Consider the following 21358-nt stretch of genomic DNA (forward strand, 5'->3'; position numbering starts at 1 on the left):
CTCCCTGTGTTCACCAACACTAGGGATCATTCTTTAGACTTGAAAATGTCTTACTCCTCTACTGGTGTGTAAGAGTTTCTCAATATGGTTTTAGTTCACATGCTCCTGAGTACTAATAAAATTGGATGTCTTTTCATGTTTGATGGACATTTAAATTTCCTTCATTGTGGAATTCTTGTTGAGAACTTTTGCACATTTGCTGTGGGTCATCTGTCTTGTTCTTATTGGCTTGTAGGAGTGCTTACGTATTCCAAATGTAAGTATTTTGTCAGTTATATGTGTTGAAAATATCTTTTCCTGGTCTATGGCTTGTCTTTTTCTTCCTTTTATGATGCCTTTTGATGTGCATAAATTTATTAGTCTTTGCCTTTTTGGTTAGTACATTTTTGGGATCTTGTTTAGGAAACCTTCCCTAACCCCCAGATCAAAAAGATATTCTCCCATGTTAATTTCTAAAAGGATTATGGTCTTGTTTTTTTACATTCAGGTGTTTAAGCCACTTGTGAGTTTTCTGCACATGGCATAAGGTTGGGGTAATATTCTACTCAACTTTAAGTGTCAGCACCATTTATTGAGAAGTCAATCCTCTCCCACAAATCCGCAAGCCACCCTGTAACATTTCATGTCTGCATATGCACAGACCTGCTTCTGAGCTGTTTAGTCTGTTCCATTGATCTCTCTCTCTCTCTCTCCCTCTGCCCAGGCTTTATTTACACAGTCATTATTACAGAAAAGTGTGGGCAGAATCATGTTGTGAAGACAAGTGTTTCCTCTACACCACTATTTCCTGTTGCCCCATGTTGTTCCCTCACTCAAACAGCTGGCCTATGAGACACCCATTTCCTCAAGGGATTGTTGTTGCAGCAGAACATAGATGATAAATAGTCAAGGTTCTTGACTTTTGAATTTCAAAAAAAAATTTTTTTAGTGTTTATTTATTTTTGAGAGGGAGAGAGAAAGAGTGCAAGCAGGGGAGGAACAGAGAGGGAGACACAGAATCTGAAGCAGGTTCTAGGCTCCAAGCTATCAGCACAGAGCCCAACGTGGGGCTTGAACTCACGAACTGTGAGATCATGACCTGAGACGAAGTCGGACACTTAACTGACTGAGCCACCCAGGTGCCCCTTGACTTTTGAATTTCAAAAGGATACAGACAAGTCAGAGATGAGATGCCCCTGAAAGGACATAAAAATCCCTTAGGTGAGGAGGAGGAGAAGCAAGGGGGAGAGCACAGGTTGGGGTGGGCTTCCTGTCTCTGGACCATCTCTCTTGAATCCTTAGTTTCTTGGGAATCTAAGATCAGTGAGAACTGATGCTCCCATCCTCAGGAGGACTGGGGATATTAGCAAGACCCCAGATTGATTTATCCTTGTGCCTGGCAGTGTTGGGACAGTGAAGCAGAAGAAATGCAGAAGGTAACAAATGTTTCCTGAATATGGCTAGTGGCACTTCTGGAAGTGAGGAAGGATGTCCCATGAAGAGAGGCCTTGCAATGGAGGACATGATAGGGCAACCCATAGCAAGAGTCTAGGACACCTCAGCAGACACTCCACTCTACAAGGCTTCCAATATCTTTGTCAGGTTTTGGTATTGGGTTATGCTGGTCTGAAATATGAGATGGGGACATGTTCCCTCCTCTTCAACTTCCTAACAATTTCTGTGGGATTGCTTATCATTTCTTCATAAAATATTGATATAATTCACCCCTGAAGCCATCTGGCCTGTTATTGCTTTTCTCTGGCCAAGTTTTTAATTACAAATTAAATTTTTTATTATATGAAAGGCTATTCAGATTATCTATTTCATCTTGTGTCAATTTTGGTAAGTTTTGTTTTTAAATGCTTCCATTTCGTTTTTGTTATTGAATTCATTAACATAAAGTTAATATTACTCATTTAGTACAGTAATTAATTACTCTAGTAAGTAATTATCACTGCAGGATCTGTAGTGATATCCTCTGTTTCATTTCTGATTTTAGTAAATTGTGTTTTGTTCTATTTTTTTCTTGATCAGTTTTGTAGTGGTTTGCTAATTTATTTAATATTTTTAAAAATCCTTTTATGAATTTATTTTGAGAGAGAGAGAGCATGCAAGCAGAGGAGAGGCAGAAAGAGGAAAGCAGAAAATCCCAAGCAGGCTCTGCACTGTCAGCACAGAGCCTGATGTGGGGCTGAAACTCACAAACCATGAGATCATCACCTGAGCCGAAATCAAGAGTCGGATGCTTAACTGACTGAACCACCCGGGCACCCTGCTAATTTCTTTAGTCTTAAAAAAAAAAAAAAAAAAACAACAACTTTTTTCAATTTCCAATGTGTGATTAAGTCCATTCAGTGAATCCTTCATTTCAGATATTATATTTTTCAGAATATCTATGAAATTCTTTTTTCTATTTTCTATGTCTCAATTAAGATTCTCCATATAGTCACTCCTTGAATAATTTATAATTGCTGCATTAAAGACTTGTCTGATCATTTGGGGCACCTGGGTGGCTCAGTCAATTATGTGTTCAACTTTTGCTCAGGTCATGATCTCACAGTTCATGAGTTTGAGTCTTGCATCGGGCTCTGTGCTGACAGCTCAGAACCTGGAGCCTGCTTCAGATTCTGTGTCTCCCTGTCTCTCTGCCCCTCCCTGACTCACACTGTCTCTCTCTCAAAAATAAACATTAAAAAAAATTTAAACACTTGTCTGGTCATTTGAATACCTGGCTTATGTCAGGTCTGTTTCTATGGCCTGGATTTTCTCTTGACTGCAGGTCACATTTCTCTGTTTTTTCACACATGTCTACTAATCAAAAGTTATCAGTCTGGTGTGGCAGCCAGCCAAGCAGCAGATCTTGACAAGTAGCCCCCATATAAGTATTAGAACTTAACCTCAAAGGGGATCCAGGATGGGAATAGGGAGCCATGACTGAAACTCTGCCAAAGGCACTAATAAACATTTGACTGAGAGGGAAATCCTAGACCTCATCAGTGAGGTTGTACAAACTCTGGATTCTGCTATCTTCCTCTGAAGAGTGTTGATTTTTGTGAATACCTGTTAAATTCCTAGCTGATCATCTTGATTTTGTGGAGCCTCGTTTTTAATACTTATTAGGGGCAGTCTGTTTTGATTTTGCTATTGGTCTTAGGATAAATCTGAGACAAAGTCTTTGCTCCTAATATGCAGCCCCTTTGGGGTTTTAATGGAAATGTCCTTGAACTTAGTGGGATTCTAACTCCCAACTCCGACTCCACTGCAGTGGGAAGCAGCTGAAATTTTTGATTAGCTTTTCCTGCTTATTACTTTCCTCTGTGTTCCTTGGAGTCTCCCCATTGCAAGCACAGCTCAAGAGTAACTGACTCCAGGAACAGAGTTGATGTGAAGATTTGGGGCTTGCCTCCTTCATGTCTCCCTGCTTCCTGGGATTTCCTACTTCCACCTTCAGCTTCTCTGTCAACTCTAAACTCCATCTTTAATAAATAGTAGAACTTTCTGAGTCCCTATCCCCCTGTGCTCTGTGGCCAGGAGAGTGCTCTCCAGGAAAGAGCAAAATAAATAATATGTGTAATAATAACAATATGCAGTTCCCATCTTCAAGGGTCATATCTCCTCTGGTAGCTGCCTGATTTCTGTCACTCTCCAGGGCCTTCAAACCTTCAAATATTTTTTTCTGTGTGTATGCATTTGCTGCTTTGTCCATAGTTTATCATCACTATCAATGGAAAAGTGAGTCTGATACAAGGTACTCCACCATTACAGGAACTTTAATTCTTCTGAATACTGTGTATATTGAAAATAAAATTTTTTACTCTACCTATATTGAATTGTATGCTTTGGGAATCTCAAAGAAATTCAGCATTTAAAAAGGTAGACAAAAATTAAAAGATAAAGTATTTATGCATTGTCTTTTTTTATGGTTCTGAAAACATCCCATTCAGTGGGTTCTCACATCCTGGTACTCTGTGAGTGCTCTAAATAGAGGACCTTAAATTTCCCTGACAAGTAGATACACTGCCTTTTCCACCCCCCAAGACATGGATTTGGTGGGGGCGTGGAAGCCTGATCTGGTGTGAATTTTGGATCTGCCATTTATTAGCTCTGTGACCTTGAGCATGTCACCAAAACTCTCTGAGCTTCCATCCCTCCCCTATAAATTGAGGTCAGAATACTGATCTCACAGGGATTAAGGGAACAGTAAATGAAGTAACATATAAAATGCCTGGCACTTAGTAACTGTTCCATAAATGTTAGTTTCATGACTCAAGAGGGAGAGCATTCCACATCTCTGAAGTAAGTAAGGTTCTTGTTCCTACAGTTCGTACTGAAAGCTATTTGATTGTTTTCACCAAAAAAACTGGATGTCCCAGGCTGTCCGTATAGAAATATTTCATCTTAGTTATTTCCCCTTGGCAAATAACCCAGCCAAGAGCCTAGAATAGAAGGGAAACTAACACTGGCCCCTGGTGAGTCACAAAGGTGAATGAGCCTTAGTCTGGGCCAGTCTGGTGTGGCAGCTGGGCTCCCAGCAGTTGGAGACAAGAAGTCCCCAGCTAGGAGCTAGGACCTGCAAGGGTGAGCAGAAAGGGGGCCTAGGATGGGGTGAGGCAGCGTGATGAAACCCCATCTAAGATACCCAGACGGGCCTGAGTGATGAGAGGGTAACAGTGCCACCGAATCTGCAAATCTGCTCCACACAGAGGAGGCTGGCATTCCAAGCACAGGATGCCATCTGGGCCAAAGCTTGCAGTTTCAAGAGGGATTTCCTGTCTCCTCTTGGGCAGGGAGGTGTGGTGATGGGGGCAGGGGTTGCTGGGCTCAGATGAGGCCCTCTGGAGGCCAGCCAAGCAGAGTCTCGGGCCAGTCAGGGCTTATGTCTGGACTTGAACTGGGGTCGTGTCTAAGCGGGAGAATATGGATTAAGTTTTGTGTTTTTAAAGAAGAGTCCAGTAGCCAAGAAGCAACTGGACTGGAGCAGGAAATGGGCAGGACCTGCCCAATGCGGGGCCGCTTTGTGGGGAGACGATGGGGTGGGAGGAGGGGCCACCCTGGTGCCTTTATATCCAGGAGGATTGAGGGACTTGATGAGTCACCGGATACGGGTCTGGAAGGAGTTTTGAGCAACTGCAAGTTCTAGGTGGGGACACAGTGTGGAGGTGACGCGTTGACAGAAACCAAGCGACAGGAGCTGAACCAGGTTCTGTGAATTCTTTCATCGATAGCTGGCCATTTCAGAGGAGGAAGCGGAGCTCTGGCACAGGTAACCTGTCCCAGGTCCCCCAGTGGCTGGCACAGTCACACAGGGCCCGGGCCATTGCCTGTGCGCCTGATCCCAACCGGTGCAAACCAGTGCTGTGCTAAAGCCAACTCCACAAACACACAAGGAAAGAAGAGAAATCCTGACCTGAAGCATTCATTCACCACACTCCCACCCCGGCCAGTTGCAGGCTACCTGGTGTGAGGTCACCGAATGGGGGCTGGGGGTGCTGCCCACAGTTGACTGTCGTGAGCCAGTACCAGCCAGTACTCACTGGTACTAGCCTGCGCTAGCCAGCACCAGCCCATTCCAGCCCACCACTGACCAAAACTGCCTGCTTCTGGGCGGCTTCTCCCACCAGCATGCCAAACCAAACACCTCACTATTAACCCAATTCTTTGTATGTTTATTCCCTGCCCTTCCCCCCAAACTCCCTGGGGTTTCTAGAACCACAGATTGGTGCATCAAATGGGCCACAGGGAACAGCAGGGTGAACTCACTGTCCCCTATCTGTCCCCACCCTCCAGGCCTTGCTATTTCAGGATGCGTGGTTTGGTGAATTCTGCTGGAGCCATATTCAAGCAGCGAATCTCCCACAGAGACACTCTTTGCTGAGAGGACATGGGAAATAGCTGCAGCCAAAGCGAGCTGGTTTTCACACCCACCTGGCAGCACGCCCACATCAGCAGGGCCGGGAGTCTCTCACCGTTCACCGTTCAGAGCCCCATCGCAGCAAGTTCTCGTCCCAAGTGTGTTTGTGGCGTCACCGTCTGCAGACGGGCTCGGTTTGCACAGCATCTGTCATCAAAGTTGGCAGCTCCACGTTCTCTCAAACGATTCCTTTTAAGATGATCTGTAGCATTTTTAAAATATGTTGTTTTTTAACTTAGGGGGCGCCTCGGTGGCCGCTTTCAGCTCAGGTCATGATCTCACGGGTTTGTGGGTTCCAGCCCCGCGTCGGGCTCTGTGCTGACGGCTCGGAGCCTGGAGACTGCTTCGGATTCTATGTCTCCCCCTCTCTCTCCACCCCTTCCCCTCCTGCTCTCTGCCTCTCTCTCAAAACTAAACATTAAAAAAAATGTTTACTTTTTTATTTTTGATAGAGACAGAGAGAGGACAAGTAGGGGAGGGCAGAGAGAGAGTGAGAGACAGAATCCCAAGTAGGCTCCACGCTATCGGCGCAGAGCTGGATGCGGGGCTCAAACTCATGAACGATGAGATCATGACCTGAGCTGAAATCAAGAGTCAGACGCTTAACCGACTGAGCCACCCAGGTGCCCCTATCTGCAGCATTTTAGTGCCAAACCTATGCCAGTCTGTACATGTCATATGTTCTCCCCAGTCTTGCAGTTTGTGGACATTCTCCTCTTAATTTGGGACTGTGTGGAGGCAGCAAAGGCCAACACGTGGTGCCAGAAATAGGGCAAGCGGAACCCTCCCGACCGTGCATTTCTATGGGGAAAGAGGGGATGGGCTTTGGGGTGAAATGGAGTGATTCTGTGAGAAACTCACCTCCCAAAGCAACACGGGAGCAGCTGTTGGCTGCAGTAATGACTGTGAGGGGAAGGGCACCTCCTTGGCCAGGAGGCGAGAGAGGTGACCCAGCACTGTGGGGCAGGAGCTAACTGGAGGGTCCCCAGTGGGGTGGGAAGTGGAAGCCAAGGCAAGCATCCTCCTAGCTCAGGGGAGACCTGGCAGCCAGGATTAGCTCCTGAGCAGACACAGTGGCCAAGACTGCCTGGCACCTCCCCCACAGACCCAGGGGACACCGTCTGGGGCTGGACAGGGCTTTTCTATCCCGCCAAGCTGGCAGGACACAAAGGTCACATCCTCATGAGGACGTGGCCCAGCCAGGGACTGCGCTGAGAGCCCGCCTCTCAAAGAAACTGGGCCTGGCGAGTTTTTGCTGGAAGCCACATCCTTTTGGGAAAAGGAAAGGCCCGTCCCCAAATCTAATTTTTAAAGAAAGCCCATGAATCATAACCTAAACGGCTCCGTTACCCATGACTGCATGGTGATCCACCTCAGCCCTCTGCCTGCTCCAGCCGCCGGAAAAGCCGTGAAGGTCCCTGTCATTAGCACTGGCCTTCCCTGAGCCCAAGACACTCTCTCAGAGATCTCCAGCTCGGTGGGGCCCAACAGTGAGCTTCCATGAGATACCCCACATCTCCCCTCATCGCCTGCTCCTACAAGTGACCATTCAGTCCCCAATACTAGCCCGCAGCCAATACGGCCTTCGAACCCAGTCACAGGCTTTGGTGTCCAAGCAGCACAGATGCCAAATGACAACACATCATTATGATATAAGTATTTAATGAATCCTCAAAGCTTGCCTGGAACATAGGTAAGTGGTCAGTAGTTTCATCTCTGAATATTGAGATTAATTCCCATCTGTGTTAAGTGGACCCATCGCCCACCCCAAATGCAGACTCCCATCCAGCTGCACAGAGGGATGCCTGGTGCCTCTGGTCACGTCCACACCTCGCCTGGCACCCCCGCTGCCTTGTGAAGTCTGGAGAGAGCCGCTCTTGATCTCAAGCCGGCCACGTCCATTCCTGACCCCTGCCCTTTGGTCTCCTGGGATGAACGCCTGTGGCCCAGGGGTGGAGAAATGTACCTTATTCCCAAACAGGCCATCTGTCTGGAACTTGCGTCTCTTCGCTCCCTGCCTGACTCATCAATAAGTCTGTCTGCCTCTCTCCTCACTTCGTAGTGATTCGGTGGTGTACTCTCAGAGTGCCTGTTCCCATGGGATGGTGTAACCAAGATACCGTGTGCAATATGCCCGTAGTATTTCTTGAAGGCCAGTTGGCTGAGTTCAAGTTTATTTTTAAAAGGTTTTATTAGAAGTGCTGGTAGGGACAAAATGTCAACGTTGACCAAGTAAAATACCAAACGACTTAGTGTTGTGTCAGAAATGAGCCAAACACCGAGTCCCAAGGCCCTTGAGGTGGATGGCCCACTTCTGGGAATCTGGTGGTCCAAGTACAAAATGCCCACTGCAGTGTTACTTGGGATACAATATGGGGCACTCGAGATGGTCAACACTGGGAAAATTCTCAGCTTTAACAGAGGAGGCAGCCTCTAATGGTGATTTCAAAGGACCAACAAAGGGGTTTTAAGGGTATGTGGTGTGGGAGCAAGGAGAAAGTTGCCTCACTGAACATACGCCATTGCATCAAACTGTAAGTGCGTTATAAAAACTCCAGAGGAACCTGCCAAAGTGGGAACGGGCTGGTGGAAGAGGAAGATCTTTCCTTCTTGACTCAATTTCCCTGTACACACATTTTCATATTGTGATTAATTGCATTGCTATTCACAAGGGGAGACAGATTTAAAAGTCCAAAATGCTCCCTTCACAACAGCTTGAATGTGTATTCTAGAACATTTCTAGCTTTGGGAGGGCATTCTGAACCTATGATTGAGGTTTCCCTTTTAGTTTTGTAACAGGAGGTAAGCCTCTGCCTAGAGAAAGCCCCAAACTTAATTCAGAATAAATCTGAAGGTACCTTTGAGATTTGGCTCTAACCGTGTTCCTTCCTCCAGTGGGAATGTGTATGTAGCATTAAGCTGGGTATGCAGTGGGCTGTGGCCCAACACAGATGTTGAGTTGCAGCACATCAGCAAGAGGAAAGAGAAGGTGGCAGGCCAGAGGCATCACCGGCTCGTGATAGAGAGAAATTCATTACAGATGCATTTAAGTAGATTCCAGAGCTTACCTATTTTGCATCACTACATGGTTTGATCAATTTCTTATTATACTTTCTCATTAGAAATCAAGTCAGGCATAGGGGTGCCTGAGTGGCTCAGTCGGTTGAGCGTCCAACTTTGGCTCAGGTCATGATCTCACGGTTCACGAGTTCGAGCACCACATCGGGCTCTGTGCTGACAGCTCAGAGCCTGGAGCCTGCTTCAGATTCTGTGTCCCTCTCTCTCTGCAAACCCCCCTCACTCGCGCTCTCTCTCCCAAAAATGAAACATTTTTTAAAAAGAAAAAAAGAAAAAGAAATCAGTCTGGCAGAGGCACCTGGGTGGCCCAGTCAGTTAAGTGACCGACGCTTGATTTCAGTTTAGGTCATGATTTCACATTTCATGAGATCCAGCTCCGAGTTGTGCTCTGTGCTGACAGTGCATACCCTGCTTGAGAGCCTCTCTCTGCTCCTCCCCTGCTCATGCTCTCTCTCAAAATAAATACATAAACTAAACAAACAGTCAGGAACAACTCATCAGCCAGACAACTCGTTTTAAAGAAAATGCAGCTAGGGGCGCCTGGGTGGCTCAGTCGGTTAAGCGTCCGACTTCGGCTCAGGTCATGATCTCACAGTCCGTGAGTTCAAGCCCCGCGTCGGGCTCTGTGCTGACAGCTCAGAGCCTGGAGCCTGCTTCAGATTCTGTGTCTCCCTCTCTCTCTGACCCTCCCCCATTCATGCTCTGTCTCTGTCTCAAAAATAAATAAACATGAAAAAAAAAATTAAAAAAAAAATATCCTTTGGGGCGCCTGGGTGGCTCAGTCGGTTAAGCGTCCGACTTCAGCCCGGGTCACGATCTCACGGTCCGTGAGTTCGAGCCCCGTGTCGGGCTCTGGGCTGATGGCTCAGAGCCTGGAGCCTGCTTCCGATTCTGTGTCTCCCTCTCTCTCTGCCCCTCCCCCGTTCATGCTGTGTCTCTCTCTGTCTCAAAAATAAATAAACGTTAAAAAAAAATTTAAAAAAATAAAAAATAAAAAAATAAATAAAAATAAATAAAAAAAAAAATAAAGAAAATGCAGCTAGAATGTTTTCCAAAGGACAAAATTTTGTGGGTTTTCTTTTAAGTTTATTTACTTTGAGAGACACAGGAGAGAGCATAAGTAGGGGAGGGGCAGAGAGAATTCCAAGCAGGCTCCATACTGCCGGCACAGAGCCCGACATGGGGCTCAAACTCATGAAACCGTGAGATCATGACCTGAGCTGAAATCGAGTCAGATATTTAACCAACTGAGCCACCCGGGTGTCCCCAAAATTTTGTTTTTGATTGTTGTAGTAAGACATGAAAACCTTCAAAACTGGAATATAATTAATGGTAAATAAATGCATTAAAAAGTATCTGACAACAGGCATGTAAATGGTTTAACTCATTGGTGACAAGCTGGCCCTTAATCTGGTTTGCTGTACTGTTGAAGGTTTTTCTTTCTTCCCCCTTCTCCAATCCACCCCTTTCACATCTCTGCAAAAACAAAAACAAAAAAAAAAAAAACCCCAAACGCTGAAGCATAGCAAAACTAACATGAGAAGTTTTTTTTTTTTCCCCTACTGGAAGTCATACAAAATGAGTTGCTGTAATTTGATCCAAAGCATTGCAACATTTACACTTCTACTGCACTTGTAACAAGTTTGACGAAGCAGATTTGGTATGAGCAGCCTTTTCCTTCAAATGGAACAGAAGCCCATCCTTCCAGGGCTTGAAGAGCACAGTGGGACACATTGAGGTAGGGTGCAGGCCTGTGCAGCCACCATAGCAGACAGGTCCCCTCCCTGCTGGCCCCCAGTCACTGCAGCACATAAGCTCCTTTGCAGCACAGATTACAGCAATTTATATGCAGTAACACAGCCTAATCCCCCAGGGCGGGCGCCAGTGCAGGTGCAGGAGGGCTGGCACCATGACAAGAAAGCACAAGGGGAGACCCTGAAGTCTGGGGCCAGGGCAGAGCCCCTCAGTGGCTGACAGAGTCCAGTGGGCAGGCAGCCCCGCAGGTGACAGTTCACCTTCCTGGAGGATGGACCTTTTGTTGAAAGGCAAGAGACCTGGCATCAGAATGCCTCTGAAAACCTACCATTCCCCTTTACTGTCGTCCTCCTCCACGTGACCCTTCAAGGGCATAGGATTGAGGCAAAATGTGACTGTCATTTTGCTCAATCGCACATGACAATGGTAAGCGTCTCTAGCCTGCTGGGAGTGAAGATGTGCGTTAGCCGCATCCCTGCACCTACTGTCTGAGCAGCGGAGGAAGCACACGCCTGCTGAATTGGGGGTGAGGCTGGGCGAGCTTTGTGAATGGGATGTGTCAAAAGGCTGGGCAGGAAGGGAGCACAGTATTGGCCCACAGAGATCAAGAGCTTGATCCCGCTGGGTTGTTGGGAGTTTGGGGAGACTAGGGAAAGGTCAGGGCTACTTTTGTGTCCCCCCAGCTGTGAGTGCACCAGCAGCACCTGCCCCTTCTCCCCTCAGCACCCTGTGAAAGGGAATGCATCCCCTTCACTCCCAGCTGTCACTCTGCAGCCAAGAGGGACGGAGTCGTGTGACCTATAGTTTGTGACACGTGGCCCTGTCTCCAAACACCAAAGTCCTGGAATGCTATGGTCCACATGCATACTATGGCCTCATGTTGGCCCAGAATAGCAGGACTGGGAAAGCAATCCCACCTTCCAGAGGTGAGGTGCCATGAGCGTCTGCCCCACAAGACAAGACTCTCCCACTCCCACTCCGGACAGGGCTCCCACACATGTCCCCACAACGCCCAAAAGCCCACCGGTCCCGCCCTGCCCTCCAGAAATATGTCCACCAGTCACGAGCGGACCAGGTCCACCTCTGTCGTGCGGCAAGAAGAGGCTCACACAGGCCCAGGTGCCCAAGCAAGCATGTGGTTCTCATTTGTGTAAATGAATTGTTTCAAATGCTACCAATCTAGTTCACACACGTTTCGCACCGCCCATTCCCCACCAGGACACACAAAGCCGGTGGTTCTTTGTGGGAGGGACCTCAGGGCAGGACGGTTAGAGGAGGAGGAAGGCTCTATTTCCCCCCTTTGTGCAGCATTGTGATCTCTTCCCCCTTCCAACCATCTCCACGTATTCTTCATTTCTAGATACTGTTAACAAGGGCTATCTGGTTTGTGGGGTTATGGGCCATTTCAATACTTCTCTATATTTAAAATAAAGCAACGCATACTAAGTATAAATAAAGTAACAATGAAACAAAGCATATCTCAACTAGAAGGCCTTCAGAGGTTTAAGGGAAGAAGCAATTACTTCCAGGTCATGGATGGGTATGGATGGGCCACAAGGTCACAGCCAATGCAGTGACAGGCAGGCAGGCCAGCTGGACATTCCACTGGGAGGAACGCATACAGACGGGGCACCATGCACTAACAGCAAGGCTGGGGACAGCGTAGGACACAGACAAGAGGGCTCAACGTGCCAGGGTACCGCTGGGAAGAGATCCAGATGCACTCGAGGGGCTGGAGTGAGGGAGACATTATCACATGACCATGGAATGAAGTCCAGCTGTGTCACATCTATGCTGGAAGGGTCCGGGATGAACCCAGAGTGGTCAGGGCGAGAGTTTCAGTTGGCTCCTGGAGAATGAGTCCGGGTGGCCAGCGGAGTGGTGTGCAGAGAGCTCCAGACAGAGGCCAGAGCAGGAAAGAGACTGATGACCCCACAAACTTAGAGCCCAGTTTGGCTGGAGACTCCTAAGGAGGGGGCTCACAGAGTCTTCTCCTAGGCAGGAAGACACTAAAGCTGCTGATTGAGAAGAGGGATCCTGGCGGGACACACGAGGAGAGGCCAGGAGGAGAGTGAACCAGGAGGCCAGTGAGCACAGAGTCTGGGCGTGGCACCACCAAAGAGGGAACCAGAAGGAAGGGGTCCAGCAGCATTCCTAAAGACTGAATCTCGAGGAAGGGAGGGCAGCACCTCCGTAAACATCCACAGGGACATCAGGAAGTGGAATAGACGAGCACGAGTGGGAGGAGGAAGGAAACGGTGAACTTGAACAAAGCGTCACCAAGACACTGGATGGACATTCAAGCTTGAGAAGGAAACTGCTCATACCCTGTCCTAAATCCCTCTAGTTAGCTAGTATGATGGAGAACTTAACTTTGTCATCAGGACGCATACTGTGCTCTTCCTTACTGAAGAATAAAAACATCTGTGCTTTTTTTCCAAAGGAAAACTAAACATCCCCACAAAGTAAATGACAATTAGGCTGAATGGCAGCAATCCCTCCCGAGAGCACAATGTTATTATACTGGGTCTTAACTGTCATTACACGGTAAGTACCTGTCCCGGACTGGAACTGGCATCCACAAAGCTTGCTCCCTTGGCATCAAAGATCTAAACTTTTTTTGATTCTTGGATTATAGAGCAACCATACACAATTTATCCTGTAGTTAAGATCTAGCCTAAAACCCCGAGAATGTTCGTGCACACAATAGCACGTGGGCACTGGTTAAAATGCAGATTCCAATGGGCGCAGTCAGTCCAATATGGGGCCAGGAAGGTGCATCCGTACCAGGAAGCCAGATGGGGCATGGAGTGGGTTTGAAGACCCTTGTTCTAGAGAACAGAGAATGGACAAGCTGAAGAGGAACAAAGGACAGGTTCACTGGAGGGGGGTGCGGGGGAGAGGAAGAGGCGCTTGAAAGTTTCATTTCACTCCCAAACTGCATTCTACATAAATATTCCCCCTGAAATAACTTGAAAAACTTTATAAATCAGTGTTTCAGTTTTTTACTCTCCAAATGTTATACAATTCTTTAGCTAAAACAGGAGTAATGAGACAAAATGGTCCTGAAAAGTACAATAGAAAAATACTGTTGACTGGTTTATTTTCCCGAATGAGCAACAGACTATTTACAAATAAGCAGATCTCCAACGATGTGTATTAAAATGGCAAGTCTATTACTGTTTGAAATCTAAATGAAAAAGAAAATTTATTAAGGCACATTTGATCTGTGAGTTTTTAAAACAAACGAACTTTCTGGTGTAATGACAGATTTCACTTTTGTCCCCAAAACATGTGAGCACCAAAATTGTCAAAGAACACTTAATATTTAGTAAAACAGTAAGGAATGTAAAAATTGAGGAGGGAAAAGCATTTTCAAAAGGAAATCTTTGGAGATCAGTTTACTGCAAATAAAATAACACTAAAACACACTCCTGATACACATAAATACTAATAGCCTAACAGGTACTTGAGAAATGGCCGAGCTCTAAACAATGGATATTAAATAAATTAAAGGTATTTCAGATACAAAGAATAAAACAAAACAGTAATTAAAGATTGAAACAGCCAACTCCACCAATGTAACACAGACAGGATGAACAAAACCAAAATACATTTTCCCCCAATGCTTTCATTAGGGCGGGTTTTTGTTTCTGTTTTAGCTTGTGTACATTAGATTTATTACAATAATTCTTCTTTGCCATTCCAAATATTAATAGTGTACCCTTTAAAGATGAGGAGAAAAAAAAAAAACAAAAAACCAAATCCTTCTTGGAATTTAATGCCAGGTCCATTAAGCCACACGAATTACGACGACAGCCATTCATCTTACTGTGCCTTTCTCCCCTTGCTTTTAAAACAACTCCGTGACCACAATGAGCACAAGTTGGGGGAAAGAATCAACTTTGGAAAGCTCTCCCGACAATGATGATACAGCTTATTATCACATTTCCTTATTTTACAATTAGAACATGAAATGGCTTTAAAAAAAAAAAATCGCCATTGAAAAAAAAAGACAAAAGGTCGAATCTGTGCAACGTTACCAGTTACAACAAAACATGTACCAGAGTTACAGTGTTCTGTTACATTAATACTTTGCAGGAACGTTCATGTTTTCTACCATAGGACCACAGCAAAGGGGTCTGAAAAGAAACGCATAAAACACAACGAAACACGACAAGAAAGTTCTGTCCATCAGGTACATTTCAAGTCATTATCAAGCGGGCCTGCTACATGACGTTCAGCAAGAAAATGTGCTCAAAGGCAAACATGATCACATTTTTGTTCAAAAAGCTCAATCATTAAGGAGTCCTTTGTAAGAAAATCATGTGTAAAATATATCCTTGTATGGACTTCGAAAACGGATCATACAAAAAATTTTTGAAAAATAAATTAGATAATTAAAAACGTCTCTTCCAGCAAAGCTGGACCTTAGGCTGTCCTCACTGAGCCACTGTTATTGCTGTTTTTACTGTAACTTGGGTCGTTTTTTTCCAGCCACATTTCAGCCAGCTGCTGTGTGGACCCATATGTGGATGCTTTGGACCCCAAGCACATTTTGTACTGTTTGGGATCGAGATTGGGATCACAAAAGACAGGATGGTGGACGTGGACTACTCCCACTTCTTGGCTCCTAAATGTCTTCAAACCTGCCTGGACAACCTTGTTGAAAAGGTCCACATCCTCGAGCCCCCAGCCCTGGATGGAAACATCAAAGCCGCCTACTCGGACAAGATCTCCCTTGTAAATGCAAGTAATGCCAAACCCATAGTTTCTCCAGAAGCCAGTTTTCTGAGTGAAGGCAAAATGGTTATCACTGGGAACTTTCCCACTATAAACAATCTTTGGATCGTACTGGCTAAAGATGATTGGAAAATATATCTGTTGGCCCAGAACTGTATTTGCTCGACATCGTTGAAGGAATTCTGTAGTAAACACGAGGTCAACGTCACAGAAAAAGAGCAGAGACTCGTTACTGAACTGGGAAGACCCTACTTCAAGGGCCAGAGCTCTTGAAAACTCTCCAGACACAGGCAAAATCTGCATGTCAGCTTTAGGGTACTTAATGCGATAATCTCTCATGAGTTCAACTTGTTTGGCCTTGTCAGGGTTCGAGTCAGAATTGAAAAGCAGAACCACGAGCTTGACGTTCTGATTGGGAATGAGACACGTCTTCTCGAAGTTTCCCATGAATCTCACAAACATGTCGAAACGCCCAGACAATGGAATCAATATATTTATCTTTTTCTCTTTGGGTTCTTTGTGCTCGTTCTTTGATCCAGGGAGCTGAAAGGGAACAAGTTTCTTCAGGGAATTTGAGAGAAAGGACAAGGATCCGGATTCCTGATTGATTTTGTTGGCCAATTCCTTTGCATCCAGTTCCTCGTGCTCCACAAACTGGATCTTGCTGAAGGTCTGCTGTAAATATGCATGTCGCCGGACGGGAACAGTCATTTTTTTCCCTTTGTGCTTTTTGTACAGAAGGAGCAGGTCCAGGATGTATTCGGCCCCATACATGGGGTTCACCCGGCGGTAGCCATACTGTATCTCCTTGAAGTCAATAATGCGTCCTCTGGTCTTGGCATTGGCGTTGATCATCTCCATGACCTGCATGACAATGTCATCCAGGGCCTCCCTCTGAGCGGAGTCCATCCCTCTCCGAGGCGGCTGGCCCTCAGCTGCAGAATACAAGTATTTCCCAGTCAGAAACTCCCACTCCAGGATCTCCTCTCGCTGGCGGGGCTGAAACCTCATGAAGGAAGGTGGGATTCCCAGCTGGAGGTCTTCTTTGTGAATCTCTGTGTTGCTGTATCTGCCCATCAGGACGATCTCTCGGTGGAGCTGGATGGTGCGGTGGCGAAGCTCGGCTATCTTGCGGCTGAGCATGTAGCTGTGGAGCCGGTACTGGTAGGGTGGGTTTTTGTTGGGGTGCAGGGTGATGGCTCGGTGAATTTTACTATTATGGAGATCTCTAATGTACCCCTTTTTGTTCTGTTCGTAATTCTCATAAAAAAGCTGCTGCATCTGTTAAGGAAAAAAAAAAAAAGATGGCTAGGTTAGTATCACGTGACTCTGTCCCTCTAGTCTCGCATTTCCTTACACACCTGCAAAGTCTTCAAAAAAATCTAAATATTTGAAATCTTTCCAAATGAGCCACCAAAGCATACCAGAAGCCTTAGGTAAAGCCCAATCTCCAGCAGTCCGATGGGATGAAATGAGTAAGAAATATGAACTGCATCAAGAAATACGCCTTCATCAATAACCAGAGTTGGCCAATATAATTCTGAAGGCAATTTTAAGAATTGTTTTCCTATAGAAAACAATTTTAAGAAAGTTTTCCTATAGAAAAGGTGTAATCTTCAGATCACAGTCAGCATACCTGCAAGAGAATGTCACCCTGGGTCCCCACCAAGCCCATGTAAGGGACCCAAGAGCCGAGGTCCCCCCTCCTGCAGACTGGCCCCCAGTGAGAGCTGCTGCCCAGCTGGAAGAACAGACCCTACAGCTACCCCTACACAGGATGGTGTAAAGAGAAAAACTCCAGGAGCGGGACCTGACGCAGGACTAACACTGCTTCCAGGGAGCTGAAGACAAGGAAAGGGGAGGAGACCTGCCATCTGGAAGGGCATGCTGCAGGCGAAGCCAAGGTTCTGCAAGGTCACTGGAAGTGAGCACTTTGACTTGCTTGTTCCTAGTGTCAAGTGCACCTCCCCACAGCCTCTGTGCAGGCAGGAGAGGGTCTGCTCACTCAGCACCGGGGCTCCAGCACTGGCACAGGGCAGCACACGGCGGGCTCAGAATGTCCAGCTAAAAGGCAGGCAACCCAAACGGGCCCATTATTCCACCAACTCGTCCCCTGTCCTGGGACACTGGCTTGGGGGGAGCAGGGGGGACAAAGGTTTGAGGTCCATCAGCCCAAATGCGGCATGTTCCTTAAGTCAGATAGAGAGTATACTTAATTCCCCTGAACATCCGAGCGGTGAGATGATGAGTATCTACAAAGCCTTCTGGAACGAAGAATAAAAATCTGCAAAAACCATTCAATAATATTGAAGTTGGTATGTGATAAATTAGTCCTGTTTCATTTGTGGGTCATTTTGGGGTTTTGTTCATATTGCTAAATACTAACGCTTGATAGGGTGATATGTATGTGAACCAAGCAGTTTATGTGCCTTTGGAAAGTCTTTTTTTTTTTTTTTTCTAAGACATGGCAATCAATGTAACAGTAAAATATATGGGTTAGCATTTTTACATCCAGTTTTCTTCTTCGATATGATACTACAAACTACCAATAAATAAAGCCAATAAGAAAGAAAAAAAGGGGAAATACTTCCACAGAATGGTGAGAGAGATAGAAACAGAGACAGAAAGACAGAGAGGAAGAGGGGGCAAAGAATACAGGCCAGGTTCTGAGCAAGGCCTCCACCCACATTCACTCCCTCACTCAATTCTCAGGGAGCCACGAGTCTGGCAAATGCTGACCTTCTCAAACTCGGCCCTTTGCTCTCCTGGACGCCTGTGAGGTCCATTCGCAGAGCAGGACTTAGCCTGGAATAAGACAACATCTCGGAAGTGCCCTGTTTCCAACTTTCTTCCCACAAGGTCTGTGATCAACATGTGACCTGGGTGCATGGGATCAGCCACTGAGGTAGTTCCCAAATTCTAAATTAATTAGAAAAAGCAGTCAGGTGTCAAAGAAGCTAGAAGGCAGGCAGAGCATCCCGAACCTGGGAGAGCATCCCCGCCGTTGTGGTGTGCCAGGAGGCGCTGGGCACACGCAGGGTGCTCCCTGACCGGCCTGCAGGGCCCCTCGTAGTTTCTGCTCCCAGGGGATAGCATACAACACAGGCACTCACTGATGTGCGACTTTACACACGTCTTCTGTCATTTACCAGGCAATGCGGGAGAGCAAAACTCTAATGCTGGACTCAAACGGCCAGAAGCAAGGCTGCAGTCCGGGATGTGCTTAGGGAAAGCAGGGCGCCTGGACTCCCCTTACCCCTGCGGGCCCCAACAGCAGCCCAGAGGCCCTTCCTCCAGTTATCTGAGTCCTGCCCCCTCCCCCCTCCCCTGAGGATGCCACCTGGGTGTGGGGGAGCTCCGGAAAGGACACAGCAGTGCCCCCACCACCACGGCAAAGGAATCAGCAATGGCCCAGGGCTCCATGCCTGCGGACTAGTAAAACAACTACTGTATGAGAGACGGAAGGCTATGTAATAATTTATATGTATTTGTTATGATGACATAGTATTTTCATTTTGTCCATTTAAAATTTTTAACAGTGGGCATGAAGAACCATGGCTTGTTTTAAAGGTCTCTCCATTTGCAAGAATATAAACACAATGAACCATACAAGCTGCTTTCCAAAATTAGGTCAGAAGAGCCTGAAGCCGGTGGTGTTCCTCCCCCCTCCGGCCCTTGCCCCCTGCAGACAGCTAGTGCCCAGCCCACCTCCCCGGGGTCTCAGGCCTTCTCTTCTCTCTCCAGGCTGGACTATGCCTCCTCAGGGCTTCCCAATGGGGCTCCCTGCAGAATTCTGTTCTCCTTCCCTCAGGGCCATTTTGACACAGTAGCAAAAATGGTCTTAAAATACAAATCAGAGGCTTATGGCTAAAAATGAAGTCCTAGAACCCATATGATTCTTTCCAAATTATCTCTTCAAAGAGAAGAAAGAAGTAAGAAAGGAATAAACCCACAAGGACCAAGAGAATGGGAGAGGAAACACAGTAGGGAAGAGATGCCCCCAAATGCTGAGGACATGAAAAGGGAGCCAAGGAAGATGGCAGCTAACAGCCTGCTCTAAACAGTAAGCCAATGTGCCCTTCAGAACCCCAGGAAAGGTGCTGTGAAAGGCAGGGGTGAGGCCCAGTGCTGGACTCAGCGAAACCATAGGCACATGGAGGGAGGAGAGCGCTGGCAGATGTCCAGCATCTTCAAAGACATGCTCCAGGTTACTCTGCCATTTAGATGATGGGGGTGTTGCCCAAATTCATGTAGGACTGCCCACCAACTGTAACAGAATCAGGATGCACGAGGAGCAAGTATTGGAGGTTTCTTAACACGGTCATCATTTACAGTAGTTGTTCCAGAAGAGATCTGTCTATAGGCTCCTTCCCTCACTCCTCTAGGACTTAGTTCACTGAACAGCTGGGCAGGGATGAAAGCAAGGCTGATAGCTGGAGGGAAATGAACATCTAAAGAGCAGGGCTCCCAGCCCTTTCCTCAACTGGGTCTCAGAGCACTCACCCTCCACTCTCCATTCCCAGTAGGAGACTGGAAGAGTCTTTTCTGCATCAATTAAACATTCCCATTGATTATCTGGAGTCCTCCTGCAAAAGGGATCGCCCAAGGCCAGATCACTACAGCTATGACACTAGTTTAAGGAATCTTGCCTACAGGGCTTTCAGTTAGCTTCTTCAATGCCTGAGTCTTCCTTGATCATCAACAGCCAGGGACCATCAGGCAGCCGAAGGAGGGTTCCAACAGGAAAGATGGAGACAGAACACAGAAACAAAAGATTGCCAAAAGAGAAACAATGCAGTGAACAGAAGAGAAAACAACGGAAACAAAAAACAAACCTGTAGCACATTAACACAGAAGACAAAGCACTCGTGCAACAAAAACTGAATACTGTAAAAAAACAAAAATCAAAAAAACCAAAAACGCTCTTGAAAATAAACATAAAATAGCCAAAGAAAAAAAGGAGAGTTTGAGGATAAAGCTGAAGGACATCCCAGAAAAGAGAGATGAAAACAAAACCAGGAAACAGAAAAGTATTCATTCCAAAAAGAGAAAAGCACATGAGGGAGAGAGTAACAATACAGAAAATGGGCTCAGAATTAAAGACACAGTTGCTGAATTAAACCCCAACTACCTAGTACTAAGAGTACAAACTCGGAACACCACAGATAAAGCAATCTGAAAAACTTCCAAAGAGGAGGAAAAGGGCCATGTATAAATTAACCAGAAACTAGAGTGCTCTGTCCTGACTGGAAGAGAAAGACCAATGCCTTGTTAAAAGCAGGGGGGGAGTGAAAGTTATTCTCAATGGAGAATTCTCTTCCCAACCAAACGACCCATCGAGTAGGAGGGTAGAAGAGAGATTTTCAGACATTCAAGGACGGTTTTACCTCGTACTCATTCCATCCCAGCTATGAAAGGATGTGCCCTTCTAGAGTGAAGGAATACATCTAGAAAGATGATCACATAGGATCCTGGAAACAAAAGGTACAACAGAGAAGAAAGCAAAGACAGCCCCAGAAAGTCAGTGCAGGTAAGCCCCATAAGAAGAGTGCAACGGACTGGATGTCTGCGGACTCCCAATTCACCCCAACTGACACGCTGAAGTGCTCTCAACGTGAGGTTATCTGGAGGTGGCGCCTCTGGAAGGTGACTGAGTTTAGATGAAGTCATGAGGGTGAGGCCCCTGCGGTGGGATGAAGGCCTGTATAAGGGGGTGAAGGGACCAGAGCACTCAGTCCCCACCAAGACGGTACACAAGAAAGCAGGTCTGTAAACCAGGGAGACGATCGTCACCAGAACCTGACCATGCAGATACCTTCATCTCAGACCTCCAGCCTCCAGAACTGTGAGAAATACATTTCTGCTGTTTAAACCACCCAGTTGACAGTGTTT

At 46.5% G+C, this 21358-nt stretch overlaps 1 protein-coding gene across 1 annotated transcript in view; it reads right to left on the reverse strand.

Annotated features, from left to right (window-relative positions):
* Positions 1-13712: 13712 nt before the first annotated feature.
* CHSY1 (chondroitin sulfate synthase 1) overlaps positions 13713-21358 on the reverse strand; it is a 70539-nt gene continuing 62893 nt past the window's right edge. Inside the window, exon 3 of the mRNA XM_019460084.2 lies at positions 13713-16747. Within this exon, the coding sequence (XP_019315629.2) occupies positions 15155-16747 (1593 nt within the window). The 3' untranslated portion in view covers positions 13713-15154. The remainder of the gene's footprint in view (positions 16748-21358) is intronic.

This window comes from Panthera pardus, unplaced genomic scaffold (genome assembly GCF_024362965.1).
Source record: "Panthera pardus isolate Hobbes unplaced genomic scaffold, ASM2436296v1 HiC_scaffold_24, whole genome shotgun sequence".
Classification (NCBI taxonomy): Eukaryota; Metazoa; Chordata; class Mammalia; order Carnivora; family Felidae; genus Panthera; species Panthera pardus.